General features: G+C 48.8%; 1 protein-coding gene across 2 annotated transcripts in view; it reads left to right on the top strand.

Annotated features, from left to right (window-relative positions):
- Window positions 1–21218, top strand: part of PAX5 (paired box 5) — a 128162-nt gene that overhangs the window by 80928 nt on the left and 26016 nt on the right. For both annotated transcript variants that reach the window (XM_038124857.1, XM_038124858.1), the window contains one exon: window positions 9856–9957. In XM_038124857.1, coding sequence (XP_037980785.1) covers window positions 9856–9957 — 102 coding nt within the window. The remainder of the gene's footprint in view (window positions 1–9855; window positions 9958–21218) is intronic.

The following is a 21218-nucleotide window of genomic DNA, read 5'->3' as shown; positions in this document are numbered from 1 at the left end:
TTATTCAAGCTCAGGCTGTTGGGTCCTTGTGCCTCTGTAGCCTTTTCTGTGGGTCCCTGCTGAGCTCAGGAAGGTCCATCCTTCTGGCTGTGGCAGGGCCCTGCAGATCCAACAATTGTGAAAATATTCAAGATCTTTACTTTGTTCAGGTCTCTTTCATATTAAAAAAAACCCAACAAAATCAAACCCACAACAAATAGACACGCAAAATACCTCCTTAAAAAGTTCCAGATCTGAAGAAAGTTTAACACCAGAAAGTACTAAATAAGGTAAAACCAGCCCAGAGCAGTGTGCACGTCTTGGCTGTATTTGTGACACCTTTTGTATTAGTCCTCACTATCTTAAATTTTACATAGCAAAGTAATTTTAATCTTGAAAATGAGATTTAACTTCTTTTTGAAAAGGAAAATCAAATGCTCCAACATCTTCAGAACTTTTTTGATAGACACTCATTAACTTCTTGGAGTTAAATGCCAAATGAACATCTCTCTGCTTGCATAAACTCCAGGTTTACACAATTCAAGTTGGGGCATTTCTGTCTCTTAGTGTAAAGGTTTCATTATTAAAGGTCTTGTCTTGCACTGGCAAACGCGACACGACCTCTGTGGACTGCCACCTCCCCCTCACAGTGTGTCTGTTTGGCCCCTCCTTTGGGAGGCACTGTGCTCTTCAGTAAGGGACCAGTTCCCAGGATTTAGGCCCTAGTTTAGGGCAAATTTGGGAGAAAACCTGCAAAAGGAGGCCCCTCCAGAAAGCAAACCCACACAGCCCCTCCCTCCAACCGGCTCGGGAAGGATTCCTGGGAGAGAAGTGGAAAGAACCTGTTTATTTAACAGGCACAGCACCCCCAGCACACAGAATGCACAATACCGGGTGATAACACTCCTTCACCACTCTGAAAAGGATGACAAATTCAGAAAGTCTCTTTTGGGGGGTGGTTGCTCTGTTGTCAGTCCCTCTGGCACTGGATGGCTGCTGCAGCCACAAGGTGCAAGCTCTCGGTGTTTCCAGGTCCCAGTCTGGAGCATGTTTGAGTAGTTCCAAAAAAGGGAAGGAAAAAAAACCAGTCCAGAGAAAAAGATTTGGACTGCTTAGCTAAACTAACTAACGAGCAGAAGCAAAAGCAAAAGCAAGAGCGAAGCAGGAGCAAGCAGAAGCCAGAGCAAGAGCAAAGCACAAAGCCCAGCAAAAAGCAAAAGCTGCACCATGTACTCCCTGTCTCTGTGTCCCACCAGCCGTGGGGGAGCGGGCTGATAACAAAACCCAAAACAAAACATTCACTCTTCAGAGCCAGTCTTGAAGGCACAGAACATAATATCCAGCACAAACAGAACACACAAATGGGGATACAAGCATCATAACGTCACCCTAGGACAGGTAGCTGTGCCAGGACATGGACCTCAGTGGGATTTGCAGGCTGTGCCAGGCAGACTCAGCCTCCCCCAAAGACCCCTCTTGTGCAGGGTGCTGCTGCAGCTGCTGCAGGGTGCCCCATGCTGCTCGTGACCTGCTGCTCCTCTTGTGACCTGCTGTTCTCCAGGCAGGTGTGGCAGGGGAAGGGCCCCGCCGCGTGTCTGCCCACAAGATCTCATCACCCTTGCTCTCACCTCCATCTGCCCTCCCTGCCTTTTGCTGTCCCCTTGATAGAGTTAAAGCTGTGGTGCTGTGTGTATGTAATGTGGTGGGATTGTTTCCATCCTTCTGCCATGCATCCCGTGCGTACCCACACTTCCCCCACATCCCTCCACATGCCGAGCTGGGAGCACCTGAGACCCTTGCCCTGCTCCAACTAGTGGTGGGCCTGCTAGCCTCACCTGGGCTCGACAGAGGGAAACCTTGCAGGGCCTGAGGATGTCATTTATCATGAGCCAGGGAAAGGCTAAATTATGCAGAAGCATTTTAGTGTGTGGCTAGTTGTTGGCCGCACAAGAGCTAGGGTGAGAGTGGGCTCTTGCACAGATGTTGTCTGCCTGGGGTATTTTTCCCTATTTTCCACACAGATGTCCCCTCCAATGCATTGTGAGCATGGGTGTTGAATGAAGGGGTCACCCCGTGGAATTCTAACCTTGCATGTGTTACAGGAGGGACAAGAGAACCAGGTGGTCTTTAAAGATCAAGGTGGATGATGGTGCAGCTCAGATCTCAGAAAAAACTTTCTCATTCTAGCAACCCTAAAAAGTACGTGACAAGCTGGAATGTTGAGATGTTTATAGGGTGCAAGAGTTCTGTTGCTGCACAGAAGAAGGAACAGGAGTTTTATGCAGCAGCACAGAAGAGATTGTCCAGAGGAGACGGGACTGAGGGCAGAGCACTCTGTAGCTCCAGGACTCCTTCTTAGGAACCACAGAGAAAACATACTGGGGTATTCATCTGTACTTTCTCACTGCATTTTTGCTCTGACAGAAAGCATCGGTCTTCCTTCCTTTCTCTTTTACCTGCCCTGGCTCTCTTTTAAAGTGTAATTGGGTCAATGGAAAGAGTAACAGAGACACCTACTAAGAAAGGCAGCTTTGGAGTCCTGTAAACATCTGCTGCTGCTTTGCAGATGAGGAGAAAAACAGACCCACATCTGCAGCCCCTGTTTCCGTGCAGTGTGCTTAATCTGAATTTTATGGCTCTGATAGCAGATTACGGTGCCTCTGTCATGAGCCCTTGCAGCCCCAGTCACAGTGGACACTGCGCATTTCAATACCTCCCCCACTAATCTTTCCCCCACTGCTCCCATTCCCTGGCTGCTAATTTCACGCAGGCACTTAAACATGATGGATAATTGTGTTCTGCTTATCAATGTTTAATTTAAGGGCTGTTCCGTCTGACCTGAATGCCCTCTGCAAGAGCTGTGCCTCATTATTGATTTCATGGTCATACCTGTGACATTACCTGCTTTGTAGGAAGTAGACTTTGACATTCCTGTGAGGCTTTGGCAGCCAGAGCTAATTGTCAGAAGAATAATCGAGTCAGCAAAATCATTACAGGTGATCTGTATGTTACCACTGTTTTATCTGCCTCTAATTAGGTGCAGGAGAGGTAACTCATCACAGTAAGCACACCACACTGGTTTGATGTCCACAAATAGAGCAAGATGAGCACAGGAGGGGAGTTATTCATTAACAGCGGCGATTCAGTGTGTTGGAGTCCTGTGCTGGTGACATCTCCTTTCCCAGTGGAATGGCATGAAATGCTGTACTGCAGGCGTCCACGGGCTACAGGGTCTGAGTGACTTTCGGGCAGGACTGAACGCTGGGGCATGTGCTCAGTGGCTTTGGGCCCGAGGCAGTAATGAGTGTGCTGCTGCTGGGGAGCAGTATTTTGTGTGTGATAAAACCAGACAGCTATTTTAGGACATGCTTTTCTCTTGTTTGGGTACTCCAGTGCCCCATGCTGCTGCCCTGCCACACCCTGGGTGATACACACACGTCCCCAGGTGGCCAAGGGAGCAAGAGCCAATTGATGGAACTCATCAGGTCTTTTCCTGATCACAGCCTTGTGCAGTTGACCAAAACATTTTCTTTGGGGTAACAGTTGAAACAGCCAGGTTAGCATGATCAAGGTCTTCATTGGGCAGAAGAAAAAGAGCTTTTAGAAGTGGGAACCAGATTTTTCAGAATAAAAGTCAGTATTGGTAACCAATTTCACTGAAACAGGCTAGAAATTTGGGCTTGCTGCCCAGAGATGAAGTGGTACCCAAAAAGTATCGCTGCCAATTACTTTTTCTTTCTGGTGTTAAGCAATAGCATCCTTCCCTGTAAGGCACCACAGCTTTCTCATATCTGGGGTGCAGGTGTCTGGTGTGGCAGGGTAGCTGCCAAAGCCCACCAAAGAGAGAGCAACATGCACAGGCTCCTGAAGCCAGCCGTCCTCTGGGGTCCTAGCAGCAGAACAGCATCAGTGCAGGTCCCTTCCCCTGCCAGCGATGTTTGAAGGCACTTGATGAGGGAGATGCCATGTGACAGGACCAGGAGCATGACCTGGCAGGGGTGTCATCCTCCTCCCATCACAGCGTGGAGTCTTAGAGACCATGCAAGGTCATTTTGAAGAGAGCACAGTCTAAAGTCAAGTCAGTCCTTCTGGGAGGCCTTCTGGAAGTGGTTTATCAATTCTGCTGGACCTTTGCTGCAGCTGCTGCGTGGCACCCTGCACGAAACCAGCATAAGGATTCCTTTCACACAGAGGCTGCCGGGCAAAGACCTGTAGAAGCCCAGACTGAACGGGATGGTGCTTGGAAGCACCAGCCCATTGCACAGCTCATTGCACAGCTCTACGGGCTGGCGTGGCAGCATCTCTTCATTGCCAGTTCACCTAGTGCAAACCCGCATTTCTAAAAATGGTTTTCTGGAAAGACACGAAGAGTCAGGTGAGGCAGCAGCCTCTGTGTGGACCTGTGGGGGAGGGCTCTGGTCTGTGCTGTGGACAGGTCTGTGGGAGATCCAGCTTGGGCAGTGATGCCTGCCCAAAGGGGAGCCTGGGGCAGTGCTGGTCTCTGCTGGGTGGAGCTCTCTGGTGCTGAGTGGCAGCTTGTGTAATCCAGACAGGGGTGTGTGCTGCCCTGGGTGGCCCTTTCAGATGGTCTGATGTCTTGTAATGATACCTGCAAGGAGCGTGCGAGGATTCACCCACCCTGCTGGACTGACTTTCTCAGTATTGCTGACCTCTTGGTATTGAACCTCTGACTCTGAAGAGGTGGCACTACCCCATTAACCCAGAGCACTGCCTCACTCTTGACCATGCTCCTGGGCCGGTGGCAATCACACGCCTGCTGTGAGCATGGGGCAGGGGCAGAGGCCTGGCTTCCCTCAGTGCAGACCATGGTGCATGGTGGAAAGGAAAATCACCAGCCCTGCTGGTGGTTGTGAGACAGTGGCAAAGGGGCTCTGTGAGCCCCCTTCCACCACCTGAACCCCGTACATTTTCCGACGTATCCTTTGCTGTAATTAATTACATGTCCAGTGGGCTCATTTCTTTCATACTGTTACTGACAATCTGTTAGATAAAAGGAAAAAAATGCATTGGTGCCCTGTGGTATTGAAAGTGAAGGGTTTTCACACTGTCAGGGTAATGAATTCTGCACGGGTTTGAAGCACCTGAGCTTGGGGGAGTCCTTGTGTCATGTGTCTGGGAGTGACAACCCCCAGTGGTTAATTACTGCCATGGATGAGAGCTGAGCTGATAGCAAAATGAGATAATTTCATTAGTAGTTAAATATGAAGTTAATTGGATTCACGTTTACACACAGTAGTGTACAAAGACACACTTGGAAATGCTCTTTGCTGCCTTTTGATTTTTTTTTAAGACGGTAGATGGATCGAGGCATGCTTCTAAACTGCCCCCTCTTTTTTTTCACTGTGGTTGGAGAGAGGAGAGTCCTTTGCTGCTGCAAGCTGCTCTCTGCCCCTGTGCTTTTGTCCTGCAGTGGGGACATTTGCTGATGCCCAAGCACTGCTTGCTTCATCTGTGCAGAGGTTGCTTCCAAGCTCTCCTGTATCTGGTGGCAAAATTTCTTTTATGGAAGAAAATTACTTATTTACGATTTCTTTGCAAAATGAGAATTTGCTTTCATTGTGAGCGTTGGCAGCTCCTAGTGAATGGAGGGATGGACATTTGTTGACTATCTTCTGTGTGCAGAGCCTTTGACATGTGCAGGGGTGTCCATAGCAGAGCCGTTTGCTCGCCACAATGACAGCAGTGGTGCTCCCCCTAGGTCATTTTCTCTCTGGAAATCAGATGAGTGTTGGGTCAGCATTGCCTCGGAGGTGTTCACCAGGACCTGAAGGAGCCTGGTGAAGCAGTGTGGAGGAGGTGATGTGATAAAGGAGATGGTAGGGTCCAGGCTGAATGGATGGGCACTAGAGCTGCTGTGTGCTCCTTCTGTCATGGAGGTGTGCCAGTTTCAGGTCAGCAGATATCACTGAAGGTACCAGTGCTGCTGGGGCTACCAGCCTCTCCATGGGGAGGCCACTGTGGGAAAGACTCAGAAAGGTATTTTGGTACTTGGAGATTAGAATTGTTGGCAGAGGTTGTTGGAAAAAGATTGTTGGTTACCTTGGAAAATTCTGCTAGGCTCTGCTCTAGTTGAGCTTCTCCATAGGCTGGAGCTGGCAGCTGAGCTGCTCTGTCCTGCACAGGACAGCCCAGCAAGGCAAGGAGGCAGCTCTGCCCACAGCTGCTTCTGCCCCATCTTTAACTTTAGGTATCTAAAATAACCTTCAAAAAGCACAGGACAAAGACATTCAGGAAAAAATATGTCTTGAGGAGATCTAGATTCCTATGTCTGTGTGTCCCACTGCTAAAATACAGATATTCATTCCTCTTGAGTGCTTTGCCTGTGTGGCAGAGCAGCCTGGAGCAGAGGCTGCTTCTTAATCTCTCTTTGTACTAGGTGGATTAGTGTTTTTGTCTTAAATCAATTGTTGTAGTGCAGTTGAAGCTTGCCAGCACTGGGGGAAAATCTCATAGAGAATGGGATGTTCCAGTCTTTCTTTTTTGGTGAAAGCAAATTGGATGGAAGTGACAGGATGAGGTTGGATTGCAGCACTTGCAGCCATGCCCTTGGTCAGCTTTGGACAGGCCCTTCAGCCTCCCCTCAGGCCCTGCCTGAGACCTGCCTGTGGAGACCCTACAAGGAAGGTTTGTTGTCACATGACAGAACATTCCATTTGGAAATGGGGTGTAATGGAAACCAGCCCAAACCTATGGGTGATATTTTCATTATTGACTGAGGAGCAGAGGTCCTACTTGTTATACTGACTGGTCATAACTTGATGGTTATGTTGCTCAGTACCCTTGACAGTGATCCTAGTCATTCTGGAGAAAGTGAATTATTTGTAATATTTCAAAGTACTGAAGTAAATGTCAAGGTTTTTATGATAGCTGTGGAAAGTGGGGAGTGGGGCGTAGTCGGTGCGGGGCAGTTTGGGAGGAGGATCTTGCCCACAGGTCAGGGCACCTTTGGGACCTGATTTGTTGTGCCATTCTGTGGTGACACCGTACCACCAAGGCAGGGAGGAGTCCTGATTTCCCCCCGGGTCTCCGGAGGGCTCCTAGGTGGCAGTAGTCAGCCTGTGAAATGTTCATCTGCAGTAGGGACAGCCCTTAGCCGAGTCCCTGCTAGCAGGCCGTGAACTTAGCTTCTGAGGCTGACTTTATGTAGGCTGCAGATACTTCTGTATTCTCCAGACTGTAGAGGTGACATAAGGCACTTAATTTTGTGTGAGAGAGAAGGAAGCAGGGCAGTGACGAGGGGAGAACATTTTAATCTAAAATAACCATTTTCTGCCTGCATTGAATAATTAGAATTCATTATGCCCTTCCGTAAGGGACATGACTTCTCCCTAGCACTGGAGAACAAATTAATCAATTGTTTTGAACCTTAAATTCTTTTAGGATGTGAATGCACCATAAATATTCTGTAGGAAGGGCCTGAGAGGAACAGCTTGTATCCTGATTTGCAGACACTGAGTGCGGAGGAAAGTGGGGCATGTGCTAAGAGATCTGTGCAGCGATGCTAGAGTTTTGGCATGTACCCCTTCATCTGAGGGTAGGGGGAGACAGTCTTTGTGGCCTTGACCCAGAGACTGTGAGCCACAATTTGCAATTGCTTCTGTACCTGTCTCTTGTCTCATCAGATGAAGTCTCCATTTCTTTAAAGATACCAAAAAAAAAAGGGAGATTTTTAAGTTTTATTTTTAGGTCAAAATGAAATTAGGACTCAAAATCTTTACCAAAAAAACACTCACCAACTTTGAAAGTAATTGTTTTGGCTTTTGTAAAATGTTCAGTTTCAATATCTCTCTTCAGTCTCTCAATGTCTCTCAAGCTCTAGAGACCTGAAAAAAAGTTCACTGCCTTAAAAGCAATTGCCTGCAGAACACAATGTGAAAAAAAGAGAACCTGTGCTTTTTTTGCTTGCCAGTAGTGCTAAAATCAACAAAGTCACATAACTTTTGCTGATCCAACATGCTACCTTCTAAGGACGGAACTTGATTTTTGCTAATAGGCTGTTTTGGGCCAACAGGATCTTGGAGCTGACTGCTGCCAGAGAGGTCCCTGTCCTGTAGAGGCTGGAAGAGCAGAAGGGCCAGGTGCTTCATGCAGCCCAGAGTCCTTTCCTCTTAACTGAGATGCACACTCAGCTTTCCAGAGCTAAGCTCTCACGCAGTGCCGCTGCCTCTGAGCTGTGCTTTGGATCTGATGGACCCCTCCTTTTCCCTGGCCTTGGAGGAGCCCCTTGGCAGGCTGGCAGAGCTGCTGGCAGGGCCAGCGGGGGCTGGTCTAAGGGGCAGGAGCAGGGATGAGGTGGTGCCTGAGCAGTGTGTGCGATGCTCACACAGCAGTGGATTGCAGAGCCTATGTCCAGCTGCTGACCAAGCCGTGGTGGTGCAGGGTCAGTGCTACCAGGCACTGGGTGTGTCTTGAAAGCAGCTTCTCCTTGGCTAAGTGTTCTGCCCAAGGATGCCGTGGGAGCCCAGATCATGAGTGGGTGTCCAGGATGAGGGAAGAGATGGGGAGTCTTGACTCCGTGTTTCAGAAGGCTGGTTTATTATATTATAATATATATTATATTAAAATGCCACGCTAGAGCCATACTAAAAGAACAGAGAGAAAGATGCATCAGAAGGCGAGACAGGAATAGAAAGGAATGAATAACAAAGGCTTGTGACTCCCAGAGAGTCTGAGCCAGCTGCCTCCTTGATTGGTTATTAAGTAGAAACACCTAGCCTGGACCAATCAAGAAAGCACCTGCTGCATCCCACAGCAGCAGACAGTAATTTGTTTACATTTGTTCCTGAGGCCCCTCAGCTTCTCAGGAGAAGAAAATCCTGACAAAAGGATTTTCATAAAATATCATGACTACAAGTGGTCTCCAGAATTTCCTCTGGGGTGAGGCATGGATCCTGCCTGATGAGATCACAGGAGCATCCCTTTCTTCTGGAGGGTCTCTTGTGGCCACAGCTGATAGTGGTTTACCCAAAATCTCACTGTGGCAGCCTGAAGGGATGGTGACTGTTCCAGAACCTCCACACAGGAGCAGAGTCCAGGCATGACTGAGAAAACACTTCTGTGGCTCTTTGTGAGCCATATTTGACCTCCTGTCTTTGCACTGCCAGCACAAACATGTCCTCGAAGGTGATAGGAGATGTGTCTGGTGAGGGTGAAGGAAGAGTGGGTAGCCCAGACCTCTGGTCCAGGGGCACAGAGAGATGGAAGACATCCCACTTCCTGCTTTTGTGGTTTATTTCCATGGAAGTCCTGTGGGTACTTGACTAAAACCCGTGTTTCTGTGGCTAAGGAAATAGCAGTGCATCAGGCTGTGTCTGTAAATCTAAAGTCTTCCTCTGGCACTGTAACAAACTATATTTTAAACCACCTTCATGTGTCAATGCCTTGTGTTTGTTCCTTTTTTTTTCTTTTCCTTTAACGAGAGATAGAACAAATGCCCTGTGTTGTGTTTCGATCTCAAACAGTCTCAGCCTTTGCATGTGATTTTCTAGGGAGTTTGCTGGCAGAATGTCATTAAGATCTGTGTTATTTCCCATTTCACTGCTTTTGACTTTACAAATCTACGCTTTGGAGGAATGTGGGAGTAGGGGTGAGCAGCTGGAGTTCAGGCGGGTGTCTTCCTCTCCCTGCAGAGCTCTGCTCTTCACCTTCCAGTCTTGCACTTCATTGGAGCTTTGTGGCAGCTTATAGAGAAAACAAAACTGTGCCTGCCCTCCCTGCCAGGCTGGAAATCCCATGCTGGTCCTCGCAGAGCAGTGATGACAAATGCATGGCTGTGTTCTGGGTGCTTGGGGAGATGTAAAACCATGTCTGCTTGTCGCAATGCTCACGTGGTGATTTGTTGGTTTGATTCCTCAGGTCGCGAGCTGGCAAGTACAACCCTCCCAGGATACCCTCCACACGTCCCTCCTGCTGGACAGGGCAGCTACTCCGCTCCAGCACTGACAGGAATGGTGCCTGGTGAGTCATCAGAATAGGGGAGAAAGAAAACATAAAAGGAAAACAAATAACATTTCAGGAGAGAAATGTTGTGTGCTGTAAATGTTGTGCGCTAAGGTAGAAGCCACAGTGCTGACGGGTAGTTGTGGAGTGATCCTGAGTGAAGTAGGACCAGGCTCCCCAGCACAGGAGGCTGCATCACCTGCAGGCTGCCAAAGCAAAGTGTTGGCACTGAAATGCTGAAGGAGCTCCAGCCTCCCTTCTGTGTGGCCTGGAGATTGCTCCATATTGGGCCGTGCCAGGTCCACTCACCTGACTCAGGCTTTGCTCCAGCTCACCTGGTTTCTGCCAGCACTGCCCCTCTGTGCTGCCCCAGGAGTGAGGCCATTAGCCCTGGGGGCTGGACATGTCCTGACCTCAGACTTCTCCATGCAAACCTGACTCAGGGGGACACCAAGCTGTTCCCAGGACACTCTGCTTCTTTCTAATTTCCTTTCCATTTTGGAGCCTCGCAGTCAGAAATGCCAGGTGGCATGAGCCAGCTGGTGGCTGCTGCTTGCCTGTGTGGCAGCAGAAGCAGAGGTTGTGCAGGTGCCTGGGGTGGGCAGAGCAGGTTCTGCAGGTGTCATCACTGATGCCATCCTTCAGCACTGTTGGCTGCAGAGCCACACTCGATTCAGAGTAGGATGGTGACTTTTGGGTGCTGGCAGACAGGAGTGGTGGGGCCACAGCACTCCTGTCTTTTCTGGGGAGTTACCAGTTCTTTGGGAGCACCTGCTAGGGTGGGTTGGCAGAGCTGCAGGATGTGGGACTTAGTGGTGCTCAGCCAGAGGAGGTGCAGTGTAGGTTCAGTGATGTAGAGTCATCTGAGCCGATTTTCCCAGGTAATAGATTTTATTTTTAACTACATATAGGCTTGTGTGACCCATTATATTGAATAACTGCACTGTTCCTCTCACTGGTTCCTTTAATAACAACCTTCTGCTCCAGCTAGTGTGAAGGTCAGCTGCAATTCCTGTAGGTTCTCCGTCTCATTTAAGTGAGAATTTGCTAACTAGCATCCAAAATGCCTTCTCAATCCTTCTTTGACTCCTGTCCTTTGCAGGACCAGTTTTAGAGCCTTGCTAGGGTAAGCACCACAGTCCCCGAGGGCCTGACAGTAAGGCAGGTGACAGACTCAGTCTGCTACCATTGGCACATCTCTGCTTGTTCCAAACTGGCCAAATTGTCATGCCCAAGCACAGGCATCTGTTTGGTCTGCCGGCTCTCAGGAATTCATCTCACGACCTGCCTCTGCCTTGTTCAAGTTTTTGAAGCTTTTGCTAGAAATGTGCTTCCTTGATAAGATTTTTAATCATTAGCCATGAATTTCTGCTTGTAATTAAGTAATTGTGTGAGTTAAGTGGTTAGAGACATGGGAGAAATGTATACATGATAACACATAAGCAGTGTTTTGTTGCATGCTTGTTGCTACTGCCGTTGCCCCTGCTGATGTGAGTAAACCCAGACCTTACCATGCTGGGGGTTGGTCCACACCTGCTGGGGTCTGCAGCTTGCCTGTGGGACACGGGAGACCTTCACACTCCCTTGCAATTGCAAGATGTGTGCATTCAGCTTCATTCTCTGTCCTTATCTTTTCTCCAGCTCCCCCGTCACTGCTCATCCTAACAGGAGCACTTTTGCCTCCTGCCAGACCCAGGTCCTTCCTTATCTCTCCCTCAGGCAAGGAGGTACACAGGAGCCTGTTTCTGCTGCATCTCCACGACTTGTTCAAACACATTCCTCCTTCTTTCCTGCAAAACAAGGGACTTGCATATCAGCAGTGAATTTCCATTTTTATGTGGCTTGTCTGCTACGGCAGAGAATAAACTATTCAAATGCTTTTCTCTGAAGGAACCAAACAAGAAAACACATGGTTGGATTTCAGTCTGGAGCTTTAGGGACTGACAGCTGGCATTGTTCGAGGCTCCCATGAATGTGTTTCCTCTGCAGGCCACTGGCCCTGCAAGCCTGTCCTGCCTTTTGGTGGCCGTCACCCTGTGGAAGTGACGGGAGGGGAGCTGTCTGGGCTGTGCTGAGTGCCAGCACCCTCCGTGCTCTGATGTCACAAGGTGCAAGTGAAATGCCACGGTGGGGACAGATGGGTACTGGGTGGGAGGACAACAGGCTGGGTGGTCAAGCTCAGAGGTAGTGCCTAATGCCACACCCCAGGTGGGTGCTGGTACCACGCACAGAACTGCAGGGTACGGCTGGAGGCCTCTCTAGGTTCACAGCTTCATCCACAGCTAGAAGAGAGCCCATCTTATCAGGTGTTCAGAGAGTGCAACCTGCATGATGCTATCAGTAGGCTCTAGAGCAGAGCAGTGGTGTGGAGGCACATAGACAGGCTGGGGAGGAGCAGGAAACCCAGCAAGGACAAACCAAATGATCCTGCCCCAGGAGACGGAGCACTTTGCTACAAAGCAGGCTGAAGAGTGTTTAGTTCCTGGAGGGACTCCAGGGATGAGGCAGACTGAGAGCTGAGCATCAGTCTGCTATCTGCACTGGTCATGAGAATGGTCAGCATTGTCCTGGGCAGGAGCTGGAGAGAAGGAGTTATCCCCCCTCACTTGAAACTTCTGGACCTACAATGGGAATAGTTCTGGTTTGAACCCCCTAACAGAAGTAAATAATCGGCAGAACTCAAAACAAGCAAGATGCAAGTGGGTATGACAAAAGTCTCTTTCCCCCAAGAGATGAGCCCAGTGGTGGAACAGGTTGCTGAGGGGTTGTGCAGTCTCCATGCTTGAGGACTTTCAAGGCCATGGTGGGTTGAAGCCCTGAGTATTCTGCCCTGGCCTTATTGCTGGTCCTGCCCTGAGAATGGTATTGAGACTGCCTGATGACCTTTCCATCCTGAAATGACTGGTCATTCCACAGCTCAGTGTTTCAACTGAGGCACTGCTGGAAACGTGCTGCAGAAATTCATATGCTTCTGCCTGATACTGTGAGTAGGGATGGAGTCAGGAAGCTGTTGACAGATGGAGATCAGGCCCCTCTCTGTAAAGAAATGGTGCCAGCAGTCTATGCAGAAGAGACACTTCTGCTCTAGTTACCCTTAAACGACTGAGCCATGAATCCCCCTTTAAGGCTGGAGGGAGCCCTATAGACATCTTTTCTGTCATAGGGAAGATCCTAATGTCTACACAGAGCCTGGGAAAAATCACTTACCACATTCCTCTTCCATCCTGTGACCACGGTCTCAGCCTGCAGCAGTCCAGTGGCGCCTTCTTCTAGCCCCTGGCTTGGCATCCTGTTTGTCTGTGCTCTGTGCCCCATGCCTGACTCACCTTTTCCTCTGGGAGACTATTAATGACAGGAGGAAGGTGGGTAGATCCAACATAAGATTGGTGACTATTGGTAAATATTCCTGGACATGCTGGGAGCAGGCATCAGCGTTGACTCTTATCATAGTGTGGTGTATCTTGGGAAGCACAGGATCCCAGGAACAGCCACCTGGGGAAGGGGACATAGCAGCACCTGGAGCAGCTTGCACAGAAAGAACACTTCTCTTTAAGTCTCATTGTCTGGTGGCTGGTGCCTTGAAGCATGGAAGTTTATATTTCTTGTAAATGTTCATTTTGTCCAGTGCAGCTCTCTGTGTAATTTCATTATCTGTTTAAAGCTTTAATCCACTGTTGGTTCCTACTAGATTCATGGCCTCAGCATCATGTTGGGGCACAGGATCCCACAGTTTACTGAGATGCTGTATGCAGACATTATCTCCAATAATTTGGTACTGTTGATACTCTTTTTTCTCGCTGTGACTGTGCCCCTAAGGTGCTGTTGCTTTGGAAACATGGAACAGTGTTTTCCCAGCAGCCTTTCCTTTCTGGAGCAAAATCTCAGGGGAAGAACAGGCTGGAGCAAACTACATCTTCTCCACCCAGTCATGTACTCACAACACGAAGCCTTGTGCCACCTGGCAGTGCTTGCTCCATTTCAGAGAAATGGTCCTGGGGCTGTTTTCTTCTTTGGGTGGAGATGCTGCTGTCTTCTGCTTGCAGTTTCTGCCTCCTCTGCTCCTTTTACTGCCTCAGACCTCACTTTGGGAGCTCAGCAGAAGCAAGCTGGGTGCACACTGGGAAATGCAATATTTGCAGGGGTTTTACTCTGTGGCCAGTGTGAGGGGCTCAGAGCCCTTTCCTGAGGTGAAGTGTTTGAACAGAAGCACAGCTTCTGAAGCAGCTGCTGGCTGGTCACAGAGACCATACAATTGCTGCAGCTCCCTCACCTCTGGAAGGCTGGGCTTTCCCTCCAGTGCTATTCCTCCTCCTTCATGGGCTCTGCTGCCCTGCTGATTGGAGCTGGCATGGTGACAGGGAGCAGTGCTGCTTGCCTGGGGGCTTTTCTTGATCCTTTGTAGCTCCACAAGCCACCAGCCTGTTCCCAGCACCGGCTCAGGTCTCTCTTCACAGGTCACTGCTTGTGTCTGTGGGTCTGCTGCCAAGATGGATCCGAAGGTCAGTGTTCTCCCATGCGTGGGGCAGTGGTGGCAAGGCTACAGCAAGGCTACAGCAAGGGTACAGAGGGGGAGCATGAGGAGTGGTGCAAGAGCTACAGGATGTGTGCCTGCGCCAAGCAACCCATCCCAGAAGCTGTGTCCCATTTGAGTCCTGACAGCACTGGGGCAGAGGGGCTTGCAGCAATTTCAGTGCTGAGACAGGGGTTTGGACAAACCACACCTGTGTTCACCAGCATCTATGTGCCCTTGCCATCATGCTTGTGATGCTGCAGCTGAGCTGGACACAGGTAATAATGCAAGTAGCCATGATAACTCGCTTAAATACTTATTCCAGTTCTTGTTTTAGAAGTTCTGGGACAGCAGCTCCAGTTTCCCCTCAGTTTCTGTCTTCTTCCCCCTTTCCTTCTTCACAACTCCAGGACTGAAGCCCCTGCTCTGCCACTGCTTTTCCCCTCCCCAGGGCTGCTGTTCACCCCATCCCCTCCTCTCCTGGCAGGCTTTGCATACTTGGTGACAGGAAAGGGTAGACTCTCCAGAATAGTGATGCTGAGAATATAGTCATTAATGGGACTCTTGAAACCCAGATGTCCTTTCTGAACACCGGTAATTTGTTTTTAATGAAAAACCATGCAGTGACCCTGAACAAATGAATTTCCTTTATAAGAAGTCTATGTGCAATTACCCGACTAAAGGGACCTGAAAACACTGACATTCAAAACTCAGCTTTGAAAAGAAAGGCATAAAAAATAGCAATGCTGTCATTAGCAATCTTTTATCTGGGAGAAGATGCTTGCTCTAACATGTGAAGGGGAAGTAGATGATGTTGCAAACCAAACACATGGCGTTCAAATGCATTTTTAAATTGTGGCTGGCAGGTATTGAGGCTGAGGAGCAGTAAGGCTGTGTGGACTTCTTCCTGTTCCTCATACTGAGTCTGCAAGGGATAGTACCCTTCCTCAGTGCACTGGCACCCAGCCTGCAGCAAGGGGTGCAGGGGCCAGAATGCCAGCCTTGTGTCCTGGAGGGGTTAGGAGGTGGACATTTGGATGAGGGGACTACCAGGATCCAGTCTGTAGAGCTTGGTGGAATTTGGATCCACTGGCACACAGAAGACTTTATTCATAGGGGGTTTTTTTTAGTTATTATTTTTTGATCTGGCTCTACCTTTGCAAAAGTTTGGCAACAGCATGTTGTTATCTTGTGACAATATCTAGGAAATAAATGAGAAGCAGCTGAGAGATAAAATGCCTAAAACCAGGGGCAGAGGAACCAAACTGCAGTATGTGGGATGTCAGAGGTCATCAGTGAATCAGGTCCTCCTCTGTTGTCCAGCATAATGCTGGAACTGCTTGGCTACTTGAACACTGACATTGTTCTGGCCAGTGAGAGTGAAAGGAGATTCTGGCCCTTTATGCTAGATGGACCTAAAGCAAATGAGGAATTAGCCTTAACAATTCTTTGCTGAAGCAGAAAGTTTGCAAGTTACCTCCTCAGAGCTTGGAAGTGATGCCCACGTGTGCCATCGGCTCCACCTGCTCCATGTGGCTGGGATAGGTAGGTGTGTTTGGGTTACAGCCACCTGTGCCTTTTTGACAGCTCATGCAGCTCAAACCTTAACCCAGATGTCCCCTGGTGCACACCAAAGACAACTTCAGCCCCTGCAGATGCTAACAAAAATATCCAAGGCTTCAATGCTCGGTCAGAAGACCTGCTACCAAAGGACAGAAGTGCTGATGTTGCTTTCTCTGGTTAAGCAAAGTTTTTGCATTTTTCCCCAAGTCTGAGGCTATTTCATACAAGCGTCTCCCCACCCTTTTGTAGTCTTGGAAGACAAATCCTGAGAAGTTTCATCAACTATGATGGAGTATGTGATGTGTCATCACAAATATCTTGGGGCAAATTGCATACCAGCTGACAAAATATTGCCTTAGTAATGGAACAGTCAGTTAAATGGTATATGTTCATCCTCTGCTCGTGTACATTTTGGATGAGGGTCTGCCAGAATCTTGGAAGTCTGGAGAAACGTCTGGGTTCTCATCTGTCAGGAATGTAATTTCTGTGCTTACACAGAATATAGATAAAATCTGTATTGTTTCCAATATGATGTTGTCAAATATTATTTCATTGATTTGACTTAGAGATTATGCTGAGGAGGGCAGGAAGATGAAATGCTGGAAAGCCCACAGCATTTGGACCTGACCTTCCCCTTGCAGGGCAGTCCTCACCTGGGTTCATTTAGGCTCTCTGCTCTTTACTCCAGCTGAGGATGTAGTCTCCAGTGTCCCACGCATGGCAAAGGCAGACCACTCTGCTTTGCTGGCCCTCTCTGCTCTGCCCATAATTTCCCCCTCCTCCTGTCGAGGTAAGACATTGTGCATATCTAAACATAAGTAAGCAACGTGAAGTGCGTATAAACAAAGAGGTCTGTATTTAGGAGTGAGAAGGAGGAGAGAAAACATATTGTATTGCTCTACTCTTTGGAAATTTCTATGCATTTGTAATAACAAAATTACCATAATTTGCTCGTTAACGCAGCTAGATCAGTCAAGCATTGTTCCAAACATGCAGAGGCTGCCTCTCGCTCTAGGTCTGCCAGTGAGTTAAGCACGGTAGAAATTAGCATGCAAATAGCCCTAATTCGGCCGAGCTGTCAGATCCCCACTCAGCTGCTTGTTCTCTTTGAAATCCCTGACAGGAGGGGCTCAGGCAAGCCCATCCTCCCGTAGATCCAGCCAGAAGAGTACCGAGGGGGCTCCTCCTGAGTGACAGTTTGGCTGCCTTCAGTCAAATCCATCTATCTCATCAGCCAGCAGTGGTGACACGGGGGGCTGTGGGTTGGGGTGCATCTTCCAGCCAGACCTCCATGCCAGCACTGTCCCCTCCCCAGCCCAGGATGGTGCCAGGGTTTGGGGCTCCAGCAGCTGAGTGATGCTCCCTTGGGATAGGGGAGTGCTCTGTTCAGATACCAGTGCTCAAGTTAAGCTGCTCTTTGGATCAAAGAGTGTTGAGGCTGGGGTTTTTTAGTATTGAGGGATGGAAACCAGGGCTTGTGGTAATTTCTTCTGGAGCCTTAGCCAAGACTTCTGGGTTTTCTGTGGCTGTGAAGCTCATGGAGCATCACTGCACAGGACAGTGCACTGGGCAGTGATGGGATGCTGCTGCACAATATCTGCCCATGGTCCCTGAAGATGGGAGGAGAGAGAGAGAGAGGCATGCAGCTGGTGGCACAGGGCTCTGTCCTGCATCCCCAGGAGGGATCCCTCTCCAAGGTACCCTCAGGGAACCGTGGTGGCCGCTGGGAATGGTTCTCTGTTAATTATTGTTCAGTCTGATGTGTTGCCCACCTTTAAGTAAGATTGTGGTTATAAAAGCAATAGTGACAATTTACAAAGTCTTTTGTTGCTGGGTTTGTTTCTTTTCTTTTAAGGGGAGGTTATGTCACTAAACATTTTCCTGTCCTCTGCAATACAGTAATTTTGAGACCCCTTGTGCTGGCAGCTACAATGAACTGCCCCAAAATATCTGGAGGTGGAAACGTAAAGATGTTGTGTTAAAAGGTCAGTAATATGCTGTGTAGGACCTGGCACATGGGTCTGATTTTAAGAGTTTGCCGTATGCAGGATCAGTTTGCCCCTCCTCAGGCAGCTCCTGGGGTCCCCTCTGGGCACCAAGGACACTCCCCCTGTATGCAGAGGGTGCACTGCAGTCCTCCTTTGCAAAGGCAGGAACAGCTTTACAGAGGGTTTGCTAATAGATCATTGTTCTGCTGGCTCTCAAAGACAGCAGTGACAATGGCTACCCAGGTGATGCATCCCCAATGTGCTGGCTGTGACAGTTTGTTGTCCAGCCAGATGTGGCATGCCAAGGGTGAGGCACACTGCTGCCTCCTCTGCATTTCATGGGTCCACTCCTCTTTGTTCTTGTTTCTTCACTGCAGACAGCTGTCCTTCAGTGAAAACACAATAAGGAAAAGATAACTGTTATCAGAAAGCCACGTGACCTACATTAGTTCTGATTTTGGAAAGCTGCAGTTTGGATTAGTGCAGCAGAGCTATGAGAGTGGTAAGACATTGCACAGGTTGCCCAGAGAAGCTGAGGCTGCCACATCCCTGGAACTGTCCAAGGCCAGGTTGGAGGGGCTTGGAGCGAGCTGTGATAGTGGAATGGTATAGTTCCTGGGGTAGTTCCATGGCAGGTGCTGGGACTACATGAACTTTAATGTTCCATCCAACTCAAACCATTATGTTATTCTGTAATTCCATGATTCAAGTGCCCAGTGTTCTGAGCCTCACACAGGCATTGCCTGTGAGCAAGGAAGAAACGGCCAGAGCTGACCTGGACTTGCAGGGCTGAACTCAACTGCCTCGCTCATAGTGTGGTTTCTCAGAGAAGAGAAACAGCCATATGAGAGCACACAACACAGATTATGATTTCTGAGCATTGTGTTTTTCATGCTTGTGTCTCCTTTGTGTTATGTCAGCACACAGAGTTAAAAAAATCTGAGATTACGAAAGTGTCGTGGTTGAGAACAGCAAGCTGTCAGAGCTTTGAGCCCTGCGAAGTGCCCAGCATCTGTCAGGGTTGCCAGCTGTGGCTCAGGCATCAGATGACCTTACATGCGGGGTGTGTGAAGCAGCCATCAGATCAGCCATCAAATCAATCAGGCAGTTTCCAGACAAATTGTGTTTGACAATGGGCAAATGCCAAGATGCCCAAAGTAAGGAGAGTGGAAAGCACTTCATGGCCCACTGTGTCCATGGGCAGGAATGTGACATAGCTGCTCTTTTTCTGCCATCCCACACAGCATGGCAGCTGGTAACAGTGATGGGAGAGTAAAGTCTATGTTCCCATCACATCTGAGCTCAACAGCCCAACTGTCCAGTGCTTCCATGTGGTGAGGGTTGGGATGATGTGTTTTCTTCCTCCTGAGCGTTAGACCCTGGCTAGCCCACCTCTTGCTGAGATTCTTGTCTCAGATCTCATACACCATCCCCAGCCTGGGTTTCTGTATGCACTGAGTAAAGTGCCTAGCTCAGGGTGACAGGGGTTCAATATCTGCCCAGCTTCAAGGTGTCGAGAAACTGTCCTGCAATGAGATGGAAGCCTCCTGCTTCCAGCAGTTTTGTGGCCAAGGGAATGCTGCAGACGAGATCCTGAGCCCAAGCATCCCCAGCTCCCTGAACATTCCCCTCTGCCATGGGAGGATGACCCCTGTAGAGGTTTTGAGGGCACTTAGCAGCCATTCTCCTGCAGGCTGTTGTTTATGAATTCAGTATTTTTGCTACTTGCAGGACTTATTTTCTGAGATGGTAGGTTTGACTTCTTTATGATTGTTGCTGGAGAGGGTTTGCTTGCAGTTAGGACTGTTTGAACATAGAACATCTGCCCTGTGGTAAGCTCCAGTTCTCAGAACTTACGCCTGTGGCACAAGTTGAAATGCTGTGATAACAAAGTATTCTCTTCCCAGGATTTTCTGGATTCCTTGAGACCTGATCAAAACAAGTGAAAATGCTCGGATATTACATTAGATTGCAGTGCAGTGCAATTCAATTTAATGTGATCAGTGCAAAAGAAATAAAATGGAGTAACAGAAAGAAAGAAACATTGAGAACTTTTAATCAAAATGACATGCTGTAGTAAAAATGAAGGAAGGTGCTCCAAGAACTGCCCCTTTTCCACAGCAGAAATTTCCTCTGAAAACACAGTTTAAAGCAGAGGCTATTTGCCTGTAGGAAGCAGTGTCTGTGTTGGAAAACTATTGTGTGGTCAGCTGTGTGAGGCAGGTGTGAACCCCTGGACAGGGGGTGCAGGAGCTGAGAGTTTGAGGATGTGTGTCCTACTCGTGGGATGTATGTTCTGGGCCAGGAGAAGAGGGACAGTCTGCATGAGGAAGTGAGAAGTCTCCAGAAAGAAGTATGTGTTCATTTGTTTCTGTCAGCAAATATGGCACTTTTAGATGAGAAAAAGTCATCTGTCTCTTATGGCCTCAGTAGGTTTGGGATAAGACTCTGCAGTGACTGCAGAGTAAGCTGGGAAGTTTAAATATCGCTTCCTCAATTACTACATAAAAAGACTAAAAGCTGCACTCTTGTACTGACTTGGTGTCCTCTCAGCAGCAGTTGCATTAAATCCTGTCAGTCGTGGGTGCTTTACCGCACCAACAGTTTGTCACAAGTTACTGCTGGTTGAACACAGATGTTTTACTCATGTGGAGAGGTGTGCACGGACTCCGTGGTGGGACAAACAGTGCCCAGGGGAGAAGGCCTGCTTGCTTTGTCTGTTAAAGGTGTGGGCACAGGGTGTTTGTGTGGCCCCATCTTTTTCTCCTACCAGCCTTCCTCAGGGTGAAGGAGCCATCTCAGCTCAGGCTAGCTTGTCTTTGATTCTTGCACATTCACTGAAGTCAGGAGACATGATGCCAGGTGGCAGTGAGGAGCCTGGTCCTGCTAAAGTGTGCACTGGGCTGTTGGGAGGCATGGGTCCCCTGGGGCATGTACAAGCCATGATGCCCTCAAGAATTAACCTGCTCTGTGTGGGAGGAGACTCCCTTCTCCGCCTGTGTCTTCTCTCCCTCAGCACCATTTTTGGCTGATTCAGCTGGATCAAGTCAGTCTAAGCAGCTGCAGACATTATTTGGAAATGGTGTAGGCTGCAAAGCATTTGCCAGCAAACTGTCCCAAGCGTTGTGCCAGAGGACTGAGCTGCCACATTCCCAGACACCTGACATTGACTGACAAGATTTTGTTCTGCCTTTAGTGGATGACTGTAATGTGGATGT

The sequence above is a fragment of the Motacilla alba genome, chromosome Z, assembly GCF_015832195.1.
Source record: "Motacilla alba alba isolate MOTALB_02 chromosome Z, Motacilla_alba_V1.0_pri, whole genome shotgun sequence".
NCBI lineage: Eukaryota > Metazoa > Chordata > Aves > Passeriformes > Motacillidae > Motacilla > Motacilla alba.
Note: the sequence above shows the minus strand (reverse complement) of the source record. Positions and strands in the feature narration are given on the sequence as shown.